This window comes from Lethenteron reissneri, unplaced genomic scaffold, assembly GCF_015708825.2.
Source record: "Lethenteron reissneri isolate LAM-NWPU_2019-01 unplaced genomic scaffold, ASM1570882v1 scaffold_138, whole genome shotgun sequence".
Classification (NCBI taxonomy): domain Eukaryota; kingdom Metazoa; phylum Chordata; class Hyperoartia; order Petromyzontiformes; family Petromyzontidae; genus Lethenteron; species Lethenteron reissneri.
The window spans coordinates 27,855-50,703 of NW_026891091.1; the positions used below are offsets into that span (position 1 = coordinate 27,855).

At 53.4% G+C, this 22,849-nt stretch overlaps 1 protein-coding gene and 1 pseudogene across 1 annotated transcript; one reads left to right on the plus strand and one right to left on the minus strand.

The window, feature by feature from the left end:
- Positions 1-9,296: 9,296 nt before the first annotated feature.
- On the minus strand, positions 9,297-20,975 carry LOC133362127 (RNA-binding protein Musashi homolog 2-like). Its single transcript, XM_061581082.1, has 7 exons — positions 20,772-20,975; positions 18,846-18,923; positions 17,369-17,431; positions 14,413-14,772; positions 13,523-13,743; positions 11,045-11,089; positions 9,297-9,451 (listed from the first exon to the last, which is right to left on the minus strand). Exons 1-6 carry the CDS (start codon positions 20,890-20,892, stop codon positions 11,048-11,050), a joined length of 885 nt encoding a protein of 294 aa, XP_061437066.1. The 5' UTR covers positions 20,893-20,975; the 3' UTR covers positions 9,297-9,451; positions 11,045-11,047.
- Positions 20,976-21,575: 600 nt separating this feature from the next.
- The window catches only part of LOC133362131 (POU domain, class 3, transcription factor 3-like), a 19,116-nt pseudogene continuing 17,842 nt past the window's right edge, over positions 21,576-22,849 (plus strand).

Genomic DNA, 22,849 nt, shown 5'->3' on the forward strand with positions numbered 1-22,849 from the left:
GTCGACTACCTCTGCGTCTCCCTCACCCCCCTCCCCGTGGCCACGAGTTTCAGAGTCCGTGGTGATGATGATGGTGGTGGTGATGGTGATGATGATGATGGTGGTGATGATGATGATGATGGTGGTGATGATGGTGGTGGTGATGGTGGTGATGGTGGTGGTGATGATGGTGGTGATGATGATGATGATGGTGGTGGTGATGATGATGGTGGTGATGATGATGATGGTGGTGATGATGATGATGGTGGTGATGATGATGATGGTGGTGGTGATGATGGTGGTGGTGATGATGATGATGGTGGTGATGATGATGGTGGTGGTGATGATGGTGGTGGTGATGATGATGATGGTGGTGATGATGATGGTGGTGATGATGATGATGGTGGTGGTGATGATGATGATGATGGTGGTGATGGTGGTGGTGATAATGATGGTGCTAACGATGATGGTGGTGATGGTGATGATGATGGTGGTGATGATGGTGATGATGATGGTGGTGATGATGGTGATGATGATGGTGGTGATGATGGTGGTGATGGTGGTGATGGTGGTGATGATGATGATGATGGTGGTGATGGTGGTGGTGATAATGATGGTGCTAACGATGATGGTGGTGATGGTGATGATGATGGTGATGATGATGGTGGTGATGATGGTGATGATGATGGTGGTGATGATGGTGGTGGTGATGATGGTGGTGGTGATGATGGTGATGATGGTGGTGGTGATGATGATGCTAACGATGATGGTGGTGATGATGGTGATGATGGTGGTGGTGGTGATGATGGTGCTAACGATGATGGTGGTGATGGTGATGATGATGGTGGTGATGATGGTGATGATGGTGGTGATGATGGTGATGATGATGGTGGTGGTGGCGGTGATGATGGTGGTGGTGATGATGGTGATGATGGTGGTGGTGGCGGTGATGATGATGATAACGATGATGGTGGTGGTGGTGATGATGGTGGTGCTAACGATGATGGTGGTGATGATGGTGGCGGTGATGATGGTGTTGATGATGACGACGATGTTGATGATGACGATGTTGATGATGACGATGTTGATGATGACGGTGTTGATGATGATGTTGATGATGATGTTGATGATGACGGTGTTGACGATGACGATGATGACGACGACGACGACGATGTTGATGACAATGATGACAATGATGTTGATGTTGACGCTGCTGGTGTAGTTGTTAGCCGGCTCGCTGGTGCTAGGACAGCGCCGCTAAACCAGCGGTTCGACGGGGGACCTCCATCTCCCTTTGGTAGAAAAATAAAAATAGCTTCTCGTTGAAAATAGAGTTCGTGTGTTCAGTGGTGGAGCCACAGCGACGATGATGCTGGCGATGGCAATGAAGGTGTGGGTGGTGCTACCGATGGGTGTGATGGTGGTGACGATGATGCTAACGTTGGTAGCGATTATGATGTTGATGATGGTGTTGATGGTGCTGATGGTGCTACCGATGCTGGCGATGATGGTGATAACGTTGCTAATGATGATGATGTTGCTAACGATGATGGTGCTACCGATGAGAGCGATGATGATGATGGTTCTACCGATGATGATCGTGCTACTGATGGTAGCGATGATGATGATGGTGTTGATGTTGCTAACGATGATGATGATGCTGGTGTTGATGTTGCTAACGATGATGATGATGCTGGTGTTGATGGTGCTACCGATGATGATGGTGCTACTGATGGTAGCGATGACGATGATGCTGGTGTTGATGTTGCTAACGATGATGATGGTGCTACCGATGGTAGCGATGACGATGATGATGGTGTTGATGTTGCTAACGATGATGATGGTGCTACTGATGGTAGCGATGACGATGATGATGGTGTTGATGTTGCTAACGATGATGATGATGCTGGTGTTGATGTTGCTAACGATGATGATGGTGCTACCGATGGTAGCGATGATGATGCTGGTGTTGATGTTGCTAACGATGATGACGATGCTGGTGTTGATGTTGCTAACGATGATGATGATGGTGCTACCGATGGTAGCGATGATGATGATGATGCTGGTGTTGATGTTGCTAACGATGATAATGATGCTGGTGTTGATGTTGCTAACGATGATGATGATGCTGGTGTTGATGTTGCTAACGATGATGATGATGCTGGTGTTGATGTTGCTAACGATGATGATGATGCTGGTGTTGATGTTGCTAACGATGATGATGGTGCTAACGTTGCTAACGATGATGATGGTGATGTTGGTGCTACCGATGGTAGCGATGATGATGATGATGCTAACGATGCTGGCGATGATGATGGTACTAACGATGGTGACGATTGTGCCGGTGCTGCTGGTGTTGAGACCCATAGACCAAGACTCACACAGAGACCCATAGACTCACACAGAGACCCATAGACTCACACAGAGACTCAGACTCACACAGAGACCCATACTCACACAGAGATCCATGGACTCACATAGAGACCCATGGACTCACATAGAGACCCATGGACTCGCTTAGAGACCCACAGACTCACCCATAGACTCACCCAGAGACCCACAGACTCACCCACCCATAGACTCACCCAGAGACCCAGACTCACCCATAGACACACCCATAGACTCACCCATAGACTCACTCAGAGACCCACAGATTCACCCATAGACTCACCCAGAGACCCATAGACTCACCCAGAGACCCACAGACTCACCCACACTCACCTACAGACTCACACAGAGACCCACAGACTCACCCAGAGACTCACCCACAGAGTCACCCAGAGACCCACAGACTCACCCGGACACCCACAGACTCACCCCGCCCCAAGCTCACACCGACCCACCCTCACACCACCTCCAGACCACGTGACCAGTTTAGTCTTCATTTTGTGAGGGGTTCTGCCCTAAAGGTCTGGGCCCGCATTTTAACAGCTCCCAAGAAATGTGAGGAACTAATAAGCCATTTAAATGTGTGTGTGCGTGCGCGTGTGTGCGTGTGTGTGCATGTGCGTGCGTACGTGCGTGTGTGTGCGCGCATGTGTGCGCGTGTGTGCGCGTGTGTGTGCGTGTATGTGTGCGTGTGTGTGATTCTTCACTTGTACCAGCTGTGTGGGTGAGTAAAGGCCACGGGGTGAACTCTGCTGCTATGCAAGTCGCTGCCTTGCACTGACGCTGTGGTGATGTAGACTCAGGGCAGGGCGGCTTAACCCAGCGGCCGATATCACCACCATCATCATCATCACCACCATCATCATCATTACGACTAGCATCACCATCATCACCATCATCATCATCACGACCAGCATAATCATCGCCACCACCATATCACTACTATCACCACCACCACCATCATCACGAGTAGCATCACCATCGCCACCACCATATCACTACTATCACCACCACCATCATCATGACTAGCATCACCATCGCCACCACTATATCACTATCACCACCACTATCAACACCACCACTATCACCACCATCATCATCGCCATCATTATGGTGTAGGTGTGGTGTGGGTGAGTAGGTGGGTGAGTGAGTGGGTGTGTGGGTGGGTGTGTGGGTGTGTGTGTGGGTGAGTAGGTGAGTGTGTGAGTGAGTGTGTGGGTGAGTGTGTGTGTGGGTTAGCGCGCTGCGCTATGAACCTAGCGACCCGGGTTCGATTCCCGCTCACGGCCAACACCAGTGACGATTATCTGAACCGGTCCTGGGCCTCCCCTAGGTCGACTCAGCCTGAAATGAGTACCTGGTGTGGTGTGTAAACATCGCCACTGGGGAGACAAAGGCGGTCGGGCGTGGTGCTGGCCACCCACCCCCTCGTGTGCCGTGCCGGCCTTCATAGGTGCTCGCTAACAGCACTTGCCCCTACAGTCTGTTAAGGCTACACGGGGGATCTTTGTGTGTGGGTGTGTGTGTGGGTAAGTGAATGAGTGGATGAGTGTGTGGGTGAGTGGGTGGGTGACTGTGTGAGTGGGCGAGGGTGTGTGTGAGTGAGTGAGTGACACGGGCTAGAGAAGAAACAGAGTGACGTGGTACAAGAGGACGTGGACCTGAGTGGACTTGCCAATGACCAATACCAGCAGTGTCAAGATCGGCCTCTGTAGAGGAGGCTCGTGATGGACGCTACTGGGGCTGGTGCCAGGCTAGGTGCACTGCGAGGCTACTGGGCAGCTGGAGTCAGTCGCCCTCCAGCTCACAACAACGAGCGGAGCGTCGGGTGGGCTAAAGCGCGAGTTGGTACAGCTGGTGTGGGTCTGTCCCGTGACCTCCTGCACCTAACCTGGCACAGTGGGGTGGTGGTGGTTGGTCTGAGATGAGCATTGACCAGAACCTCGGTCTGAACACAGTGGGGGTCACACAAGCCTCTCGCCAACTAGAAACACAAGCCCAGGAAAAATTGGGTCACGGAACCCCCCTTCTGTCTGCGATGAGCATTGACCACAGCCTCTGTGTGAGCCACCACCACCGTCAACACCACCACCACCACCACTGTTACCACCACCACCACCACCGTCAACACCACCACCACCACTGTTACCACCACCACCACCGTCAACACCACCACCACCACCGCTGTTACCACCACCGCTGTTATCACCACCGTCAGCACCACCACCACCACTGTTACCGCCACCACCATTGTTACCACCACCGCCACCACTGTTACCACCACTGTTACCACCACCATCACCACGACTGTTACCACCACCGCCACCACCGTTACCATCGCCACCACCGTCACCGCCACCGTCACCATCATCACCACTGTTACCACCACCGCCATTGCTACCACCACCGCCGCTGTTACCACCGTCACCACCACCGCCACCACCGCGTCGACCCCACAGCGAGTGGCGAGCGAGCGTATAAACCACGCGCACAATCTCCTAACCGCTTTGTTAAAACGCCTCACGCGAGAAATAATCTACAGCGACGACGACAATGACGTCAACATATTAACTACAATTGTTTACGCTACCTAAGAGAGAACAACAACAACAGGAATAAACAACGTGGAACGTGGAAACACGCGGGGGAAGGGGACACGTTTTGAGAGGACTAGCACACGCACAAACACACCTTACTTACACACACTCACAAACACTCACACACTTACACACACTACTACACACACTACAAACACACACTTACACACACATCACGCAAACACTCACACACTCACTTACACACACACTTACACTACACGCTTACATACACTCACACCTTACACACACACTTACACACACACACACTTAGACACACACTTACACTACACACAACAACCGCCATTCGCTACTAAGTGGCGGTGACGTCACCACGACGCTTGTGCCAGGCTACTTGCACCTTGAGGCCACGTGAAGTGTCGAACGCCCGCTGGCAGGTCACGGGGCAGACCCAGTAGGTGCCACGGGTCGACTGACCGAGACGACTGGCTGATGCACCACCTGTGCCCCCTACTGTGCCAACTTGCTATGCTTTAGCTACCCGGCGTTCCGCTCGTTGTTGTGAGCGACTGCCTCCAACTGCCCAGTAGCAGCGTCCTTCACGAGCCTCCTCCACAGAGGCCGATCTTGACACCGCTGGTACCAGTCATCGGCAAGTTCACTCAGCTCCACGTTCTCCTGTACCACGTCACTCCATCTCTTCTCTAGCCCGTGCCGCGCCCGTTTAGCCCCCTCGATCCGGCCGAACAAAACCTGTTTGGGCATGCGGTGGCTGGGCATGTGGGCTACATGACCCAGCCAACGCAGCCTTGCCTGCCGGAGGAGCTCACCGATGGGACTTTGCCCAGATCTTTCGAGGATTTGTGAGCTCCTCACACAATCCAGCCTGGTTAAACCCAGGATGGATCGTAGGCAGGCCAGCCTAAATGTTTCTAACCGGCGAAGATGTTCCATTAGGGGGGTCCACATTTCGCAAGCGTAGAGAAGGGAGGGAATAACTGTGGCCGAGAAGACCCGAAGCTTCGTGCGGAGCGACATACCAGGTAGCTTCCACACAGCGTTACAGAACCAATGAAAAGATAATGCCATTCGACTGATTCAGAGTGAGACCTCTGCTGTCAAACTGGAGCCGGTTGTGAGCACACTGCCCAGGTATGAGAAACTCTCCACTCTCTCCACACACACACACACACACCTTCCCACACCTTACACACACTTACCCACACACCTTATACACACACACACCCCTTACCCAGTGAGTGGGTGGGTGAATGAGTGCGGGCGAGTGGGTGTGTGAATGAGTGGGTGGGTGGGTGTGCGAGTGGGTGTGTGAATGAGTGGGTGAATAAGTGGGTGGGTGAGTGAGTGTGCGAGCGAGTGGGTGAGTGTGCAAGTGGGTGTGCGAGTGGGTGTGTGAATGAGTGGGTGAATAAGTGGGTGGGTGAGTGAGTGTTCGAGCGAGTGGGTGAGTGTGCAAGTGGGTGTGCGAGTGGGTGTGTGAATGAGTGGGTGAATAAGTGGGTGGGTGAGTGAGTGTTCGAGCGAGTGGGTGAGTGTGCAAGTGGGTGTGCGAGTGAGTGTGCGAGTGTGCGAGTGAGTGTGCGAGTGAGTGTGCGAGTGAGTGAGTGTGCAAATCAGCAAGGAAATGAAAGCCCTTTGCGGAAATGATCGTGGACCGGGTTCTGGTTGCAAACTGGGTCTAGTGGAGGCAGGGTGGGTGGGTGGGTGAGTGGGGGGGCCAGCCAGCCAGCCAGCCGGCCAGCCTGCGATCGAAAAACGTCGTGATCCATTATCTCTTTCACTAACTACACGACTTTAACCGAAAGAACCAAAGGGAACGGATTCCTGCAGGTAACGAAAGCTTGACATCAAGACTGAGGAGTTGCGAGCAAGGCGGTGACAATTGTACCGCGACCGTCACCACAACTGTCACCGTCACCGCCACCGCGCTCACTGAATGTGCCGATGCACGATCCCGTGAGCTGCTTCTAACCGCTTTGCCGCTACTTATTGCCAACTGTTGACTAAGACCACCGTCCCATCGTCCCTGGCGCGTGATAACAATATGCTACGTGGTGGAAATGGGTGTCGCAAAATGCCGATTTATTACCGACAAACCCCCAATGATGCGATCGAAATTAGGGATTTTGATCGGATCATTGTGGGGGGCACGTGCCCCCCCCCCACCCACCCCCCACCCCACCCCACCCCCCCCCCCGGCTCCACCAGTGGTGGTGGTGTTGGGTGCGTGGGTTGATTTCAATCGCTACAATTGCTGGTGATGGGTACGCACACACGCACACACACGCACGCAAAACTCAATCATCCCGTGAAATCGTCGTCATCATCGTCAAATCGATAATCTACTCGTGACTACGCACGCCTACAAATCATCGTCATCAATAACATTATTAATATAATCATCAGCATTATCGTCGTTATCAATATTATTAATATACCTTGGGGAGACAGGCTGTGTGGGTAGGAACGTCGCTCCTACACCACCACCGCCGCCCCCCCCACCATCCGACACGTTTGTCTCTGAGCTTGAGAGAGACACACACAGACAGACACACAGAGGGGGGCTCTCTCTGCCCCCCCCCACCCCGCCCTCTCCTCCTCCTCCTCCCATCTCTCCCCCCACTCCACGTCACCCAACAAGCGAGCTCCCATTGCCAGGGTTCTCATTGCCGACGGCTTCGGGAAGTGTTTCAGGGGACGCGTGAGGATTTAACTTAGACGCTACCGCCACAACCACCACTACTACTGCCACAACCACAACCACCACCGCAACCACCGCCGCCACCACCGCTGCCACCACAACGCTCCTCCACACCCCGCGTAGCCTCTAACAGACTGTCGGGGCAAGCGCTGTGTCACACACACGCACACACACACACACCCAATCACTCACTCACCCACCCACTTATTCACCCACTTACTCACCCACCCAATCACTAACTCACCCACCCACTCTGCCACCCAATAACTCACCCACCCACGAACTCAACCACCCACCCACTGACTCAACCACCCACCCAATCACTCACTCACTCACCCACTAATTCACCCACCTACCTAATCACTCACTCACCCACTAACTCACCCACCCAATCACTCACTCACTCACCTACCTAATCACTCACTCACCCACTAACTCACCCACTAACTCACCCGCCCACCCAATCACCCACCCACCAACTCACCCACCCACCCAATCACACACTCACCCATACACACACACACCACGGATTCCCAGCAAGTGTTGACGGAACACAAAACACCTCAAAGGAGGGATTGATGGGCACGGAACGGAGCGACAGAGATGGCCACAGAGGGAGGGAGGGAGGGGAGGGAGGGGAGGGGAGGGGGCGAACGTGAGAAACGACAACTAACTACCACTACTAACACTAACTATCACTAACTAGTACTACTAACTAGCACCTACTACCACTACCGACACTATTCACTACTAGAGACTACAACGACTAGGACTCGGACAAACACACACACAGAGCCCCCCCCCCCATCTCCCCTCCCCCCACCACAACCCCCCCCACCGTACCCCCCACTACCCCCCACCCACCCACAACCCCCACCCCCCACACCTTCCCCGCCCACCAATCAAAAATAAAATGAAAGGGCCGACAGCCGTCACAGTGAGCAGGGTAACTGAGTGTCTCTGTGTGTGACTGTGTGTGTGTGTCTGTGTGAGTGTGGGTGAGTGTGTGTGAGTAAGTGTGACTGTGTGTGTGACTGTGTGTGACTGTGTGTGTGACTGTGTGTGTGACTGTGTGTGTGACTGTGTGTGAATGTGTGTGACTGTGTGTGTGACTGTGTGTGACTGTGACCCTTCTAGTGACACAAAAACGAAAGGTAGCCACGATGCTGGTGATGTTGATAACGACGGTGACTGTGGTGACGATGGTGGTGATGGTGGTGGTGATGGCGGTGATGGCGGTGGTGATGGTGGTGATGATGGTGATGATGGTGGTGATGATGGTGGTGATGGTGGTGATGTTGATGGTGGTGGTGACGGTGGTGACGATGGTGATGGTGGTGATGGTGATGACGATGCTGGTGATGCTCATGGTGATGATGGCGGTGATGGTGACGATGGTGACGATGATAATGCTCATGGCGGTGATGGTGATGCTGGTGATGCTCATGGTGATGATGATGGTGGTGACGATGGTGATGATGCTGGTGATGCTCATGGTGATGCTCATGGTGGTGATGGTGACGATGGCGGTGATGGTGATGATGGTGATGACCGTGGCGGTGGCGACGATGACGACGTTCGACCACGACGACCGCGACGTTCTGCTCCTGCTGCTGCTGCTGCTCCTGCTGCTGCTGCTGCTGCTGCGGCTACTGCTGCTGCTGCTGCAGCGTCAGCGTTATACATTGATGAAGATGTCATGGGGCGAGGTGGCGGCGAGGTGGTGGTGGTGCTGGTGGTGCTGATGGTGGTGGTGGTGGGGCTCTTCATCCCCTACCCGGGTCCACGCATCGTAGACCAACACAGCCTGCAACGCACACACACACGCACACACGCACACGCGCACACACGCACGCACACACACACGTACGCAGACACACGCGCACACACACGCACGCACACGCGTACACACACGCGCGCACGCACACACAGACACGTACACACGTACACACACGCACACACACATATGCACACGCGCACACACACGCGCACACACACACACGTACACACACACATGTGCACGCACACACACAGTGTTAGAGCTGTGTGTGTACCAGTGTGTGTGTGTGTCATACACCAAAACAACTTGCACACACGCACGGGCACACGCACCGTGTTAGATGAGTGTGTGTGTACCAATGTGCGAGTCAGTCCCTGTGTGTGTCAGCCTGTGTGTCAGTCTGTGTCAGTCTGTGTGTGTCAGTCTGTGCGTATCAGTCTGTGCGTGTCAGTCTGTGCGTGTCAGTCTGTGTGTGTCAGTTTGTGTGTCAGTCTGTGTGTCAGTCTGTGTGTGTCAGTCTGTGTGTGTCAGTCTGCGTATATCAGTCTGCGCGTATCAGTCTGCGCATGCCAGTATGCGCGTGTCAGTATGCGTGTATCAGTCTGCGTGTATCAGTCTGCGTGTATCAGTCTGTGTCAGCCTGTGTGTGTCAGTCTGTGTGTGTCAGTCTGTGTGTATCATCCTGTGTGTATCAGTCTGTGTGTATCAGTTTGTGTGCATCAGTCTGTGTGTACCAGTCTGTGTGTATCAGTCTGTGTGTATCAGTTTGTGTGTATCAGTTTGTGTGCATCAGTCTGTGTGTATTAGTCTGCGTGCGTCAGTCTGCGTGCGTCAGTCTGCGTGTATCAGTCTATGTGTCAGTCTGCGTGTATCAGTCTGCGTGTATCAGCCTGCGTGTGTCAGCCTGCGTGTATCAGCCTGTGTGTCAGTCTGTGTGTGTCAGTCTGTGTGTATCAGTCTGTGTGTATCAATCTGTGTGTGTCAGTCTGTGTGCGTATCAGTCTGTGTCAGTATGTGTGTCAGTCTGTGTGTGTCAGTCTGTGTGTATCAGTCTGTGTGTGTCAGTCTGTGTCAGTCTGTGTCAGTCTGTGTGTGTCAGTCTGTGTCAGTATGTGTGTCAGTCTGTGTGTGTCAGTCTGTGTGTATCAGCCTGTGTGTGTCAGCCTGTGTCAGTCTGTGTCAGTCTGTGTGTGTCAGTCTGTGTGTGTCAGTCTGTGTGTGTCAGTCTGTGTCAGTCTGTGTGTGTCAGTCTGTGTCAGTATGTGTGTCAGTCTGTGTGTGTCAGTCTGTGTGTATCATCCTGTGTGTATCTGTGTGTGTCATTCCGTGTGTATCATCCTGTGTGTATAATCCTGTGTGTATCAGTGTATCTATCTGTGTGTATCTGTGTGTATCAGTGTATCTACCTGTGTGTATCTGCCTGTGTGTATCTGCCTGTGTGTATCATCCTGTGTGTATCAGTGTATCTACCTGTGTGTATCAGTGTATATGCCTGTGTGTATCAGTGTATCTACCTGTGCGTATCTGCCTGTGTGAGTCAGTGTCTACTTTGGGGCCCAGCGGGGAGGCTGCAAGGCGCCTACCCGTAGTGGTAGGCAGAGGTAGGTGGGACGGCCGTACCTCTTAGTGGTATCCGTTGGTAAAAGCCGTCGCTATGAGCGGACCCTAAGGGGGGAGACAGAGCCGTTACCGTGAGCAACAACTACCACCACCCACCCCACGTACCTCCCCCCCCCACCCCCCCTAGTATCTGGGAGGCCACGGTGGCTGGGAGATGTCGACTACCTCGCTTGGTACGCAGGTGATATGTTAACTACCTCGCCTGGTACGCAGGAGGTCGTGGGTCCTGCTGTGCAGTTGGAGTCTGTGTCTCTCCCGTGGTGAGATGTTGACTACCTCGCCTGGTCTACAGGAGGTCGTGGGTTCTGTGAGATGTTGACTACCTCACCTGGTCTGCAGGTGAGATGTTGACTACCTCGCATGGTCTGCAGGAGGTCGTGGGTCCTGCTGTATATTTGAAGTCTGTGTCTCTCTCCCCGTGGTGAGATGTTGACTACCTCGCCTGGTCTACAGGATGTCGTGGGTCCTGCTGTATATTTGGAGTCTGTGTCTCTCCCGTGGTGAGATGTTGACTACCTCGCCTGGTACGCAGGTGATATGTTAACTACCTCGCCTGGTACGCAGGAGGTCGTGGGTTTCTGTGAGATGTTGACTACTTCGCCTGGTCTACAGGTGAGATGTTGACTACCTCGCCTGGTCTACAGGTGAGATGTTGACTACCTTGCCTGGTCTACAGGTGAGATGTTGACTACCTCGCCTGGTCTACAGGTGAGATGTTGACTACCTCGCCTGGTCTACAGGTGAGATGTTGACTACCTCGCCTGGTCTACAGGTGAGATGTTGACTACCTCGCCTGGTCTACAGGTGAGATGTTGACTACCTCGCATGGTACGCAGGAGGTTGTGGGTTCTGTGAGATGTTGACTACCTCGCCTGGTCTGCAGGAGGTCGTGGGTCCTGCTGTATATTTGGAGTCTGTGTCTCTCCGTGGTGAGATGTTGACTACCTCGCCTGGTCTCTGTGGGTGTCTCTGTGGGTGTCTCTGTGGGTGTCTGAGTCTCTGTATGGGTCTGTGTGGGTCTCTATGAGTATGGGTCTCTGTGGATCTCTGTGTGTGTGTATGTTAGTGTGTCTGTGTGTGTACGCGTGTGTTGGTGAGCGGTGGGTGTAGTGACGATTATCTGAACCGGTCCTGGGCCTCCCCTAGGTCGACTCAGCCTCAAATGAGTACCTGGTGCGGTGTGTAGTGAACATCGCTAGCACTGGGGAGACAAAGGCGGCTGGGCGTGGCGCTGGCCACCCACCCCCTCGTGTGCCGTGCCGGCCTTCATAGGTGCTGCTTCTTGCTAACACCACTTGCCCCTACAGTCTGTTACAGGCTACACGGCGGATCTTTGTCTTTGTGTGTCTATCGAGTGTGTGTGTGCGTGTACATGAGTGTATGTGTGTACATACTAGAATGTGTGTGTGTACATACATGTGTGTACCGAGTGTGTACATGAGTGTGTGTACATATACATGTGTAAATATAGATTTATATAGTGTGTATATATACACGAGTGTGTGTATATAGTGTATATATATGAGTGTGTGTATATAGTGTGTGTGAACATGAGTGTATATACTAGTGTGTTTGTATATACACGTGTGTGTGCGTTGCGTACCCCCAGGCTATGAGAAAAGGCCTGTGCAGGCTGCGGGCTGCCCGCCCCCACGTATATACACGAGTGTGTAGTGTATATACGAGTGTGTGCGTTGCGTACCCCCAGGCTGTGTGAGGCCTGCGCTGGCTGTGTAGTGTGTGTATAGTACATGTGTAGTGTGTGTGTAGTGTGTGTGTACGAGTGTGTGTACGAGTGTGTGCGTGTGTGTGTACGAGTGTATAGTGTGTGTAGTATGTTTAGTGTGTGCGTGTGTACGAGTGTGTGTGTGTACACGTGTGTGCGTGTTTATAAACACACGCACACACACACACGTGTCGTACCCCCAGGCTGTGTGAGAAGGCCTGCACAGGCTGTGTATAGTGTGTACGAGTGTGTGTATATAGTGTGTATAGTGTATATATAGTGCGTGTATAGTGTGTGTATAGTGTGTATAGTGTGTGTACACGCGTGTGCGTGTTTATAAACACACACACACACACACGTGTCGTACCCCTAGGCTGAGAAGGCCTGTGCTGGCTGTATATAGTGTATAGTTGTGTGTGTGTGGTGTGTGTAGTGTATATAGCACGTGTGTGTGTAGTGTGTATAGTGTGTATACATGTGTGTGTATAGTGTGTGCGTGTATACGTGTGTATATACTAGTGTGTACACGTGTGTGCGTGTGTTTATAAACACACACACACACACACGTGAGTGCCGTACCCCCAGGCTGTGTGAGAAGGCCTGCACAGGCTGTGTATAGTGTGTGTGTACGAGTGTGTGTATAGTGTATAGTGTGTATATAGTGTGTATAGTGTATATATATAGTGTGTGTATAGTGTGTGTACACGAGTGTGCGTGTTTATAAAACACACGCACACACGTGAGTGCCGTACCCCCAGGCTGTGTGAGAAGGCCTGCGCAGGCTGCGGGCTGCCTGCCCCCACGTAGCCGCCCCCCCCGGCGTCCTGGCTGGGCCCCGGGGGGCCTGCCCCGTACACATCGCCCATGGGACCCGGGCTGGTGGGGCCGGGGAAACCGCCGGGTCGGGCTGCCCCGGGCCCCGCGGGAGAGGGGGGCGCTCCGAAGCCGGGCTGACCGGCGTACGCACTCAGCACTGTGGGGGGGGGGAGTGGTGGGGGGGGGTGGTATACTCACTCACTCACCACCACACTCACCACCACCTCCACCACAGTCACCACCACCACCCACTCACTACTACCTCCACCACACTTACCTCCACCACCCACTCACCACCACCACACTCACCACGATCACCTTCACTACACTTCACCACCACCACCACGCTCGCCACCACACACACCACCACCGCCACATTCACCACACCACCACCACCGCCACATTCACTCACACACCACACACACCACACACACACCACACACCACCACACACCACACACACACTCACACACCACACACACACTCACACACCACACACACACCACACACCACCACACACCACCACACACCACTCACACACACACCACATTCACTCACTCACACACCACACACACCACACACACACCACACACCACCACACACCCACTCACACACTCACACACACACCACACACCACCACACACCACACACACACTCACACACCACACACACACCACATTCACTCACTCACACACCACACACACCACCACACACCACACACCACCACACACCCACTCACACACCACACACACACCACATTCACTCACTCACACACTCACACACACACCACCACCACACACACTCACTGACCACACACTCTCACTCACCGGCGTTGGTGAGCGCGTCGTGGCTACTGGGCGGCGGCTGATGCATCGGTGACCCGGCGGGCCCCGTGTGGTGCTGCTGCTGCTGCTGGTGGTGGTGGTGGTGGTGCTGCTGGTGGTGGTGGTGGTGCGGCGGTGGCGGCACCACGGCGGTGAGCTCGCCGCGGTGAAGCGCCGGGCGCCCGCCCCCCATCGCCGGGCCCCCCCCGCCCCCCCCTCCCCCGCCGCCCCCCCCGTACTCGGCGTAGGAGAAGGTGGCCGTGGCCGTGGCGGCCGCGGCGGCTGCTGCCGCGGCAGCGGCGGCGGCGGCGGCACCGGCACGGTGGTCACCGGGAGACGCGTAGAAGCCGTAGTCGGGGAAGGCTGTGGGGTGACACAGAGGCAGATAGATACACAGATAGAGATATACACAGATACAGAGGCAGATAGATAGATACACACGCATAGAGATACACACAGATACACACACAGAGGCAGATAGATACACAGATAGAGATATACACAGATACAGAGGCAGATAGATAGATACACACGCATAGAGATACACACAGATACACACACAGAGGCAGATAGATACACAGATAGAGAGACACAGAGGCAGACAGAGAGACACAGATAGATACACACACACAGACACAGACAGAGATACACATACACACATACACACACACAGACACACACACAGACACACACACACGGTGATCACCGGGAGACGCGTAGAAGCCGTAGTCGGGGAAGGCTGCGGGGTGACACAGAGACACGCAGATAGAGACACAGATAGATACACACACACAGACACAGACAGAGACACACACACAGAGGGAGATAGAGACACAGATAGATACACACACACAGACACAGACAGAGACACACACAGAGACACACACAGAGACACACACACAGATAGACACAGAGACAGATAGACACAGAGGCAGATAGACACACAGAGATACACACAGATACACAGAGACACACACAGAAACACACACAGATAGACACAGAGGCAGATAGACACAGAGGCAGATAGATATACAGATAGATACACACACACAGACACAGACAGAGATACACATACACACAGACACACACACAGACACACACACACACACGGTGGTCACCGGAAGACGCGTAGAAGCCATAGTCGGGGAAGGCTGCGGGGTGACACAGAGGCAGATAGATAGATACACACACATAGATACACACACATAGAGATACACACAGAGATACAGATAGAGAGACACAGAGGCACACAGAGACACACACAGAGAGACACAGAGGCAGATAGATACACAGATAGATACACAGACACAGACAGAGATACACATACATACACACAGACACACACATACACACAGACAGACACACAGACACACACACATACACACATACACACAGACACACAGACACACACACATACACACAGACACACAGACACACACACAGACACACACACACGGTGGTCACCGGGAGACGCGTAGAAGCCATAGTCTGGGAAGGCTGCGGGGTGACACACAGAGGCAGATAGATAGATACACACACATAGATACACACAGAGACACACACAGATAGACACACACAGAGGCAGATAGATACACATGCAGAGATACACACAGAGACAGATAGACACAGAGGCAGATAGACACACAGAGATACACACAGAGGCAGATAGACACACAGAGATACACACAGAGATACAGAGACACACACAGAGACACAGAGATACACACAGAGACACACACAGATAGACACAGAGACAGATAGACACAGAGGCAGATAGACACACAGAGATACACACAGAGATACAAAGACACACACAGAGACACAGAGACACACACAGATAGACACAGATACACACACACAGAGATACACACACAGAGACACACACACAGACACACAGAGACACACACACGGAGACACACACACACAGAGACTCACACAAAGGCACACAGAGACACACACACAGGCAGATAGACACACACACACACAGAGACACACACACAGACAGACACACAGATGGACACAGACAGATACAGACAGGGTGAGTAGTGGTGAGCGTCAGGGTGAGTGTAGTGGTGAGTAGTGGTGAGTGTAGTGGTGAGTGTAGTGAGTGTCGTGGTGAGCGTAGTAGTGAGCATAGTGGTGAGTGTAGTGGTGAGCGTAGTGTTGAGTGTAGTGGTGAGTGTAGTGGTGAGTGTGGTGGTGAGTGTGGTGGTGAGTGTAGTGGTGAGTGTGTGGTGAGGAGTGTAGTGGTGAGTGTAGTGAGTGTCGTGGTGGGCGTAGTAGTGAGCATAGTGGTGAGTGTAGTGGTGAGCGTAGAGGTGAGTAGTGGTGAGGAGTAGTGAGTGTAGTGGTGAGTGTAGTGGTGAGTGTGGTGGTGAGTGTAGTGGTGAGTGGTGGTGAGTGTAGTGGTGAGTGTAGTGGTGAGTGTAGTGGTGAGTGTAGTGGTGAGTGTAGTGGTGAGTGTAGTGGTGAGTGTAGTGGTGAGTGTAGTGGTGAGTGTAGTGAGCGTCAGGGTGAGTGTAGTGGTGAGTGTAGTGGTGAGGAGTGGTGAGTGTAGTGGTGAGTGTAGTGGTGAGTGTAGTGGTGAGTGTGGTGAGTAGTGGTGAGTGTGGTGGTGAGTGGTGGTGAGTGTAGTGGTGAGTGTAGTGGTGAGTGTAGGGGTGAGTGTGGTGAGTAGTGGTGAGTGTAATGGAGAGTGTAGTGGTGAGTGTAGTGGTGAGTGTGGTGAGTGTAATGGAGAGTGTAGTGGTGAGTGTAGTGGTGAGTGTAGTGGTGAGTGTAGTGGTGAGTGTAGTGGTGAGTGTGGTGAGTAGTGGTGAGTGGTGGTGAGTGTAGTGGTGAGTGTAGTGAGTGTAGTGGTGAGTGTAGTGGTGAGTGGTGGTGAGTGTAGTGGTGAGTGTAGTGAGTAGTGGTGAGTAGTGGTGAGTGGTGGTGAGTGTAGTGGTGAGGAGCTGTTTACCCGCCGCTCCACGCGCTGTCATGGCCGCCGTCACCTGACCATATGCTGCAGCCGCAGGGAATCCTGGGTAGAGAAAGAGTGGTGGGATGAGTGGTGGGGTGAGTGGTGGATGAGTGGTGGGGTGAGTGGTGGGGTGAGTGGTGGGTGAGTGGTGGGGTGAGTGGTGGGTGAGTGGTGGGGTGAGTGGTGGGGCGAGTGGTGGGTGAGCGGTGGGGTGAGCGGTGGGGTGAGCGGTGGGGTGAGCGGTGGGGTGAGCGGTGGGGTGAGCGGTGGGGTGAGCGGTGGGGTGAGCGGTGGGGTGAGCGGTGGGGTGAGTGGTGGGGTGAGTGGTGGGGTGAGTGGTGGGGTGAGTGGTGGGGTGAGTGGTGGGATGAGTGGTGGGGTCAGTGGCGAGGTGAACGGCGGGGTGAGCGATGGGTGAGTGGTGAGTGAGCGGTGGGGTGAGTGTCGCGGTGAGTGGTGGGGTGTGTGGCGGGGTGAGTAGTGGGTGAGTGGTGGGGTAAGTGGTGGGGTGAGTGGTGGGGTGAGTAGTGAGTGAGTGGTGAGTGGTGAGCGGTGGGGTGAGTGTCGTGGTGAGTACCAGGGATGTGAGTGTAGTAGTGGTGAGTAGTGGTGAGTGTCGTCGTGAGTAGTGGTGAGTAGTGGTGAGTGTACTAGTGGTGAGTGTAGTGGTGAGTAGTGGTGAGTGTAGTAGTGGTGAGTAGTGGTGAGTGTACTAGTGGTGAGTAGTGGTGAGTAGTGGTGAGTGTACTAGTGGTGAGTAGTGGTGAGTAGTGGTGAGTAGTGGTGAGTGTAGTAGTGGTGGGTAGTGGTGAGTGTACTAGTGGTGAGTAGTGGTGAGTAGTGGTGAGTGTAGTAGTGGTGAGTAGTGGTGAGTGTACTAGTGGTGAGTAGTGGTGAGTGTGGTGAGTGTGGTGGTGAGTGTAGTGGTGAGTAGTGGTGAGTGTACTAGTGGTGAGTAGTGGTGAGTGTACTAGTGAGTAGTGGTGAGTGTGGTGGTGAGTGTGGTGGTGAGTGTAGTGGTGAGTGTAGTGGTGAGTGTGGTGGTGAGTGTGGTGGTGAGTGTCGTGGTGAGTGTCGTGGTGAGTAGTGGTGAGTAGTGGTGAGTAGTGGTGAGTGTGGTGAGTGTCGTGGTGAGTAGTGGTGAGTGTAGTGGTGAGTAGTGGTGAGTAGTGGTGAGTGTACTAGTGGTGAGTAGTGGTGAGTGTAGTGGTGAGTAGTGGTGAGTGTAGTAGTGGTGAGTAGTGGTGAGTGTACTAGTGGTGAGTAGTGGTGAGTGTAGTGGTGAGTAGTGGTGAGTAGTGGTGAGTAGTGGTGAGTGTACTAGTGGTGAGTAGTGGTGAGTGTAGTGGTGAGTAGTGGTGAGTGTAGTGGTGAGTGTGGTGGTGAGTGTCGTGGTGAGTAGTGGTGAGTAGTGGTGAGTAGTGGTGAGTGTGGTGAGTGTGGTGAGTGTCGTGGTGAGTGTCGTGGTGAGTACCGGGGAAGTGATATCCGTAAGCAGGAGGGAGGCTGGGATAGCCCCGGCCGGTGTACGCAGCTGCAAAGCTTGGGTAGCCTGCACCACCACCACAACCACAACCACCACAACCACCATCACCAACAACAACAACCACCACCACCACAACCACAACATCACCAACAACCAGCACAACCACCATCACAACCACAACCACCACGATCACCATCACAACCACCACCACCACCATCACAACCAACAACAACAACCACCACCACCACCACTATCACCATCACAACCAACAACAACAACAACCATCACAACCACCATCACCATCACAACCAACAACAACAACCAGCACAACCACCACCAACACCATCATCACAACCAGCACCATCACCACAACCACCATCACCATCACAACCAACAACGACCACCACCACCATCACCATCACAACCAACAACAACAACCAGAACAACCACCACCACCACCAACCTCCATCACCCTTCCAACCACCACAACCACCACCATAACCACCACAACCACCACCCACAACAACCAGAAAAACCACCACCATCACCACCTCCACCACCACAACCACCATCACAACCACCACCAACAACAACCAGCAAAACAACCACAACCACCATCACCACCACAACCACCACCACCACCACCACCACCACAGCCACCACAACCACCACCAACAACAATCACCACAAACACCATCACCACCACCAACAACAATCACCACAAACACCATCACCACCATCACCACCACCATCACCACAACCACCACCATCACCATCACCACCACTACCACCACCACAACCATCACCACCACCACCACCACAATCACCACCAATAACAAAGCAAGAGAACTTTTCAAATCGCTCTGATGATGATAATGATATGCACTGTCCTTGAAGTTGATTGGTCAACACCCGAGACAGCTTTTCTTAGAGCCTAGTCTCACATGGTGTTGGACCAGATGACGCCAAAAGGCGCACAACTCAAACACAGCGCACTATCAGAGTATTGAGAGCTGGGGGTGAAGCATTTACACTATGAGACATCTCCTTTACCAGCGGCAACATATAGTAGTAGGTTTTTACCCTTTCAACTGGTACAAAACTGACACCTTTATTCAAGGCATCATGTTTGCAATAACCACAACACAAGCAGCCAAAATGCAAACGCCTTTTGGCGTCATCTGGTCCAACACCATGTGCGACTAGGCTCTAAGGAAAGCTGTCTCGGGTGTGGACCAATCAACTTCAAGGACCATGTGAGACTAGGCTCTAAGGAAAGCTGTCTCGGGTGTGGACCAATCAACTTCAAGGACCATGTGAGACTAGGCTCTAAGGAAAGCTGTCTCGGGTGTGGACCAATCAACTTCAAGGACCATGTGAGACTAGGCTCTAAGGAAAGCTGTCTCGGGTGTGGACCAATCAACTTCAAGGACCATGTGAGACTAGGCTCTAAGGAAAGCTGTCTCGGGTGTGGACCAATCAACTTCAAGGACCATGTGAGACTAGGCTCTAAGGAAAGCTGTCTCGGGTGTGGACCAATCAACTTCAAGGACAGTGCATATCATTATCATCATCATCACAGTTGTTTCTTTTTGTTTGCATTTCGACTACTTGTGTTGTGGTTATTGCAAACATGATGCCTTGTTGTACAAAGGTGTCAGTTTTTGACCAGTTGAAAGGGTAAAAAAACCTACTACTACGAATAATGCTCTTTGGTTCTTGCGTTAAAGTCACGTAGGTATAAAATAAAAATATAAAATAAAATTTTGAATAACGTTGGACGTGAAAGCCTGCAACGTCTTAAAACTGGTCCCCATTTCGCTTTCAAATTTCATTTTTTTCCACGTTCAGTAGCAAGTTCTAGTTTACACTTCCCAGCATGCCGTGCGAGCCCCCCCACCTACGCCCAATTACCCAGCATGCCGTGCGAGCCCGCCCATGCTCCATTACCCAGCATGCCCATGCCCAGCATGAAGGCATCCATGGCGTAGGGGATGGCCCGGGCACGGCCACGGATCGACCCCGGAGGGAACATCACCTCCTTGGGCTGCGCCTTCTTACACTCAACCTGGACACACGCACGCACGCAGTGAGGGCTGAGGCGACCAAGGGGTGAGACACACACACAGCGAGGGCTGAGGCGACCTAGGGGTGAGACACACCTTGACACACACAGGTACACACACACAGGTACACACACACACACAGGTACACACACACACAGGTACACACACACAGGTACACACACACACACAGGTACACACACACACACAGGTACACACACACACACAGGTACACACACACACACAGGTACACACACAGACACACACGCACACAGTGAGGGCTGAGTCGACCTAGGGGATGGCCCGGGCACGGCCACGGATCGACCCCGGAGGGAACATCACCTCTTTGGGCTGCGCCTTCTTACACTCAACCTGGACACACGCACGCACGCAGTGAGGGCTGAGGCGACCTAGGGGTGAGACACACACACAGCGAGGGCTGAGGCGACCTAGGGGTGAGACACACTCCCACCTTGACACACACACAGGTACACACACACAGGTACACACACACAGGTACACACACACAGGTACACACACATACACACAGGTACACACACACAGGTACACACACACAGGTACACACACACAGGTACACACACACACACAGACACACACACAGATGCACGCACTGAGGGCTGAGTCGACCTAGGGGATGGCGCGGGCACGGCCACGGATCGACCCCGGAGGGAACATCACTTCCTTGGGCTGCGCCTTCTTACACTCAACCTGGACACACGCACAGTGAGGGCTGAGGCGACTTAGGGGTGAGACACACACACAGTGAGGGCTGAGGCGACCTAGGGGTGAGACACACCTTGACACACACACACGCACGCACACGCAAACACACACACACAGGTACACACACACACAGGTACACACACACACACACACAGGTACACACACACACACACACAGGTACACACACACACACAGGTACACACACACACAGGTACACACGCACACACAGGTACAAACACGCACACACAGGTACACACACACAGACACACACACAGGTACACACACAGGTACACACACACACAGGTACACACACACACACAGACACACACACAGGTAAACACAGGTACACACAGACACTCACGCACACACACAGTGAGGGCTGAGGCGACCGAGGGGTGAGACACACCTTGACACACCCACACACACACAGGTACACACACAGGTACACACACACACACAGGTACACAGACACACAAAGACAAAGATCCCCCGTATAGCCTTAACAGACTGTAGGGGCAAGTGCTGTTAGCGAGCACCTATGAAGGCTACCGGCACGGCACACGAGGGGGTGGGTGGCCAGCACCACGCCCGACCGCCTTTGTCTCCCCAGTGGCGATGTTTACACACCGCACCAGGTACTCATTTGAGGCTGAGTCGACCTAGGGGAGGCCCAGGACCGGTTCAGATAATCGTCACTGGTGTTGGCCGTGAGCGGGAATCGAACCCGGGTCGCCAGGTTCATAGCGCAGCGCGCTAACCGCTCCCCACACAGACACACACGCACACACGCACACACACAGTGAGGGCTGAGGCGACCTAGGGGTGAGACACACCTTGACACACACACACAGTGAGGGCTGAGTCAACCTAGGGGTGAGACACACCTTGACACACACACACACGCAGTGATGGCTGAGGCGACCTAGGGGTGAGACACCCCTTGACACACACACACAGTGAGGGCTGAGTCGACCTAGAGGTGAGACGCACACACACCTTGACACACACACAGTGAGGGCTGAGTCAACCTAGGCGTGAGACACACACGCACACGCAGTGAGGGCTGAGGCGACCTAGGGGTGAGACACACCTTGACACACACACGCAGTGAAGGCTGAGTCGACCTAGGGGTGAGACACACACACACGCAGTGAGGGCTGAGGCGACCTAGAGGTGAGACGCACA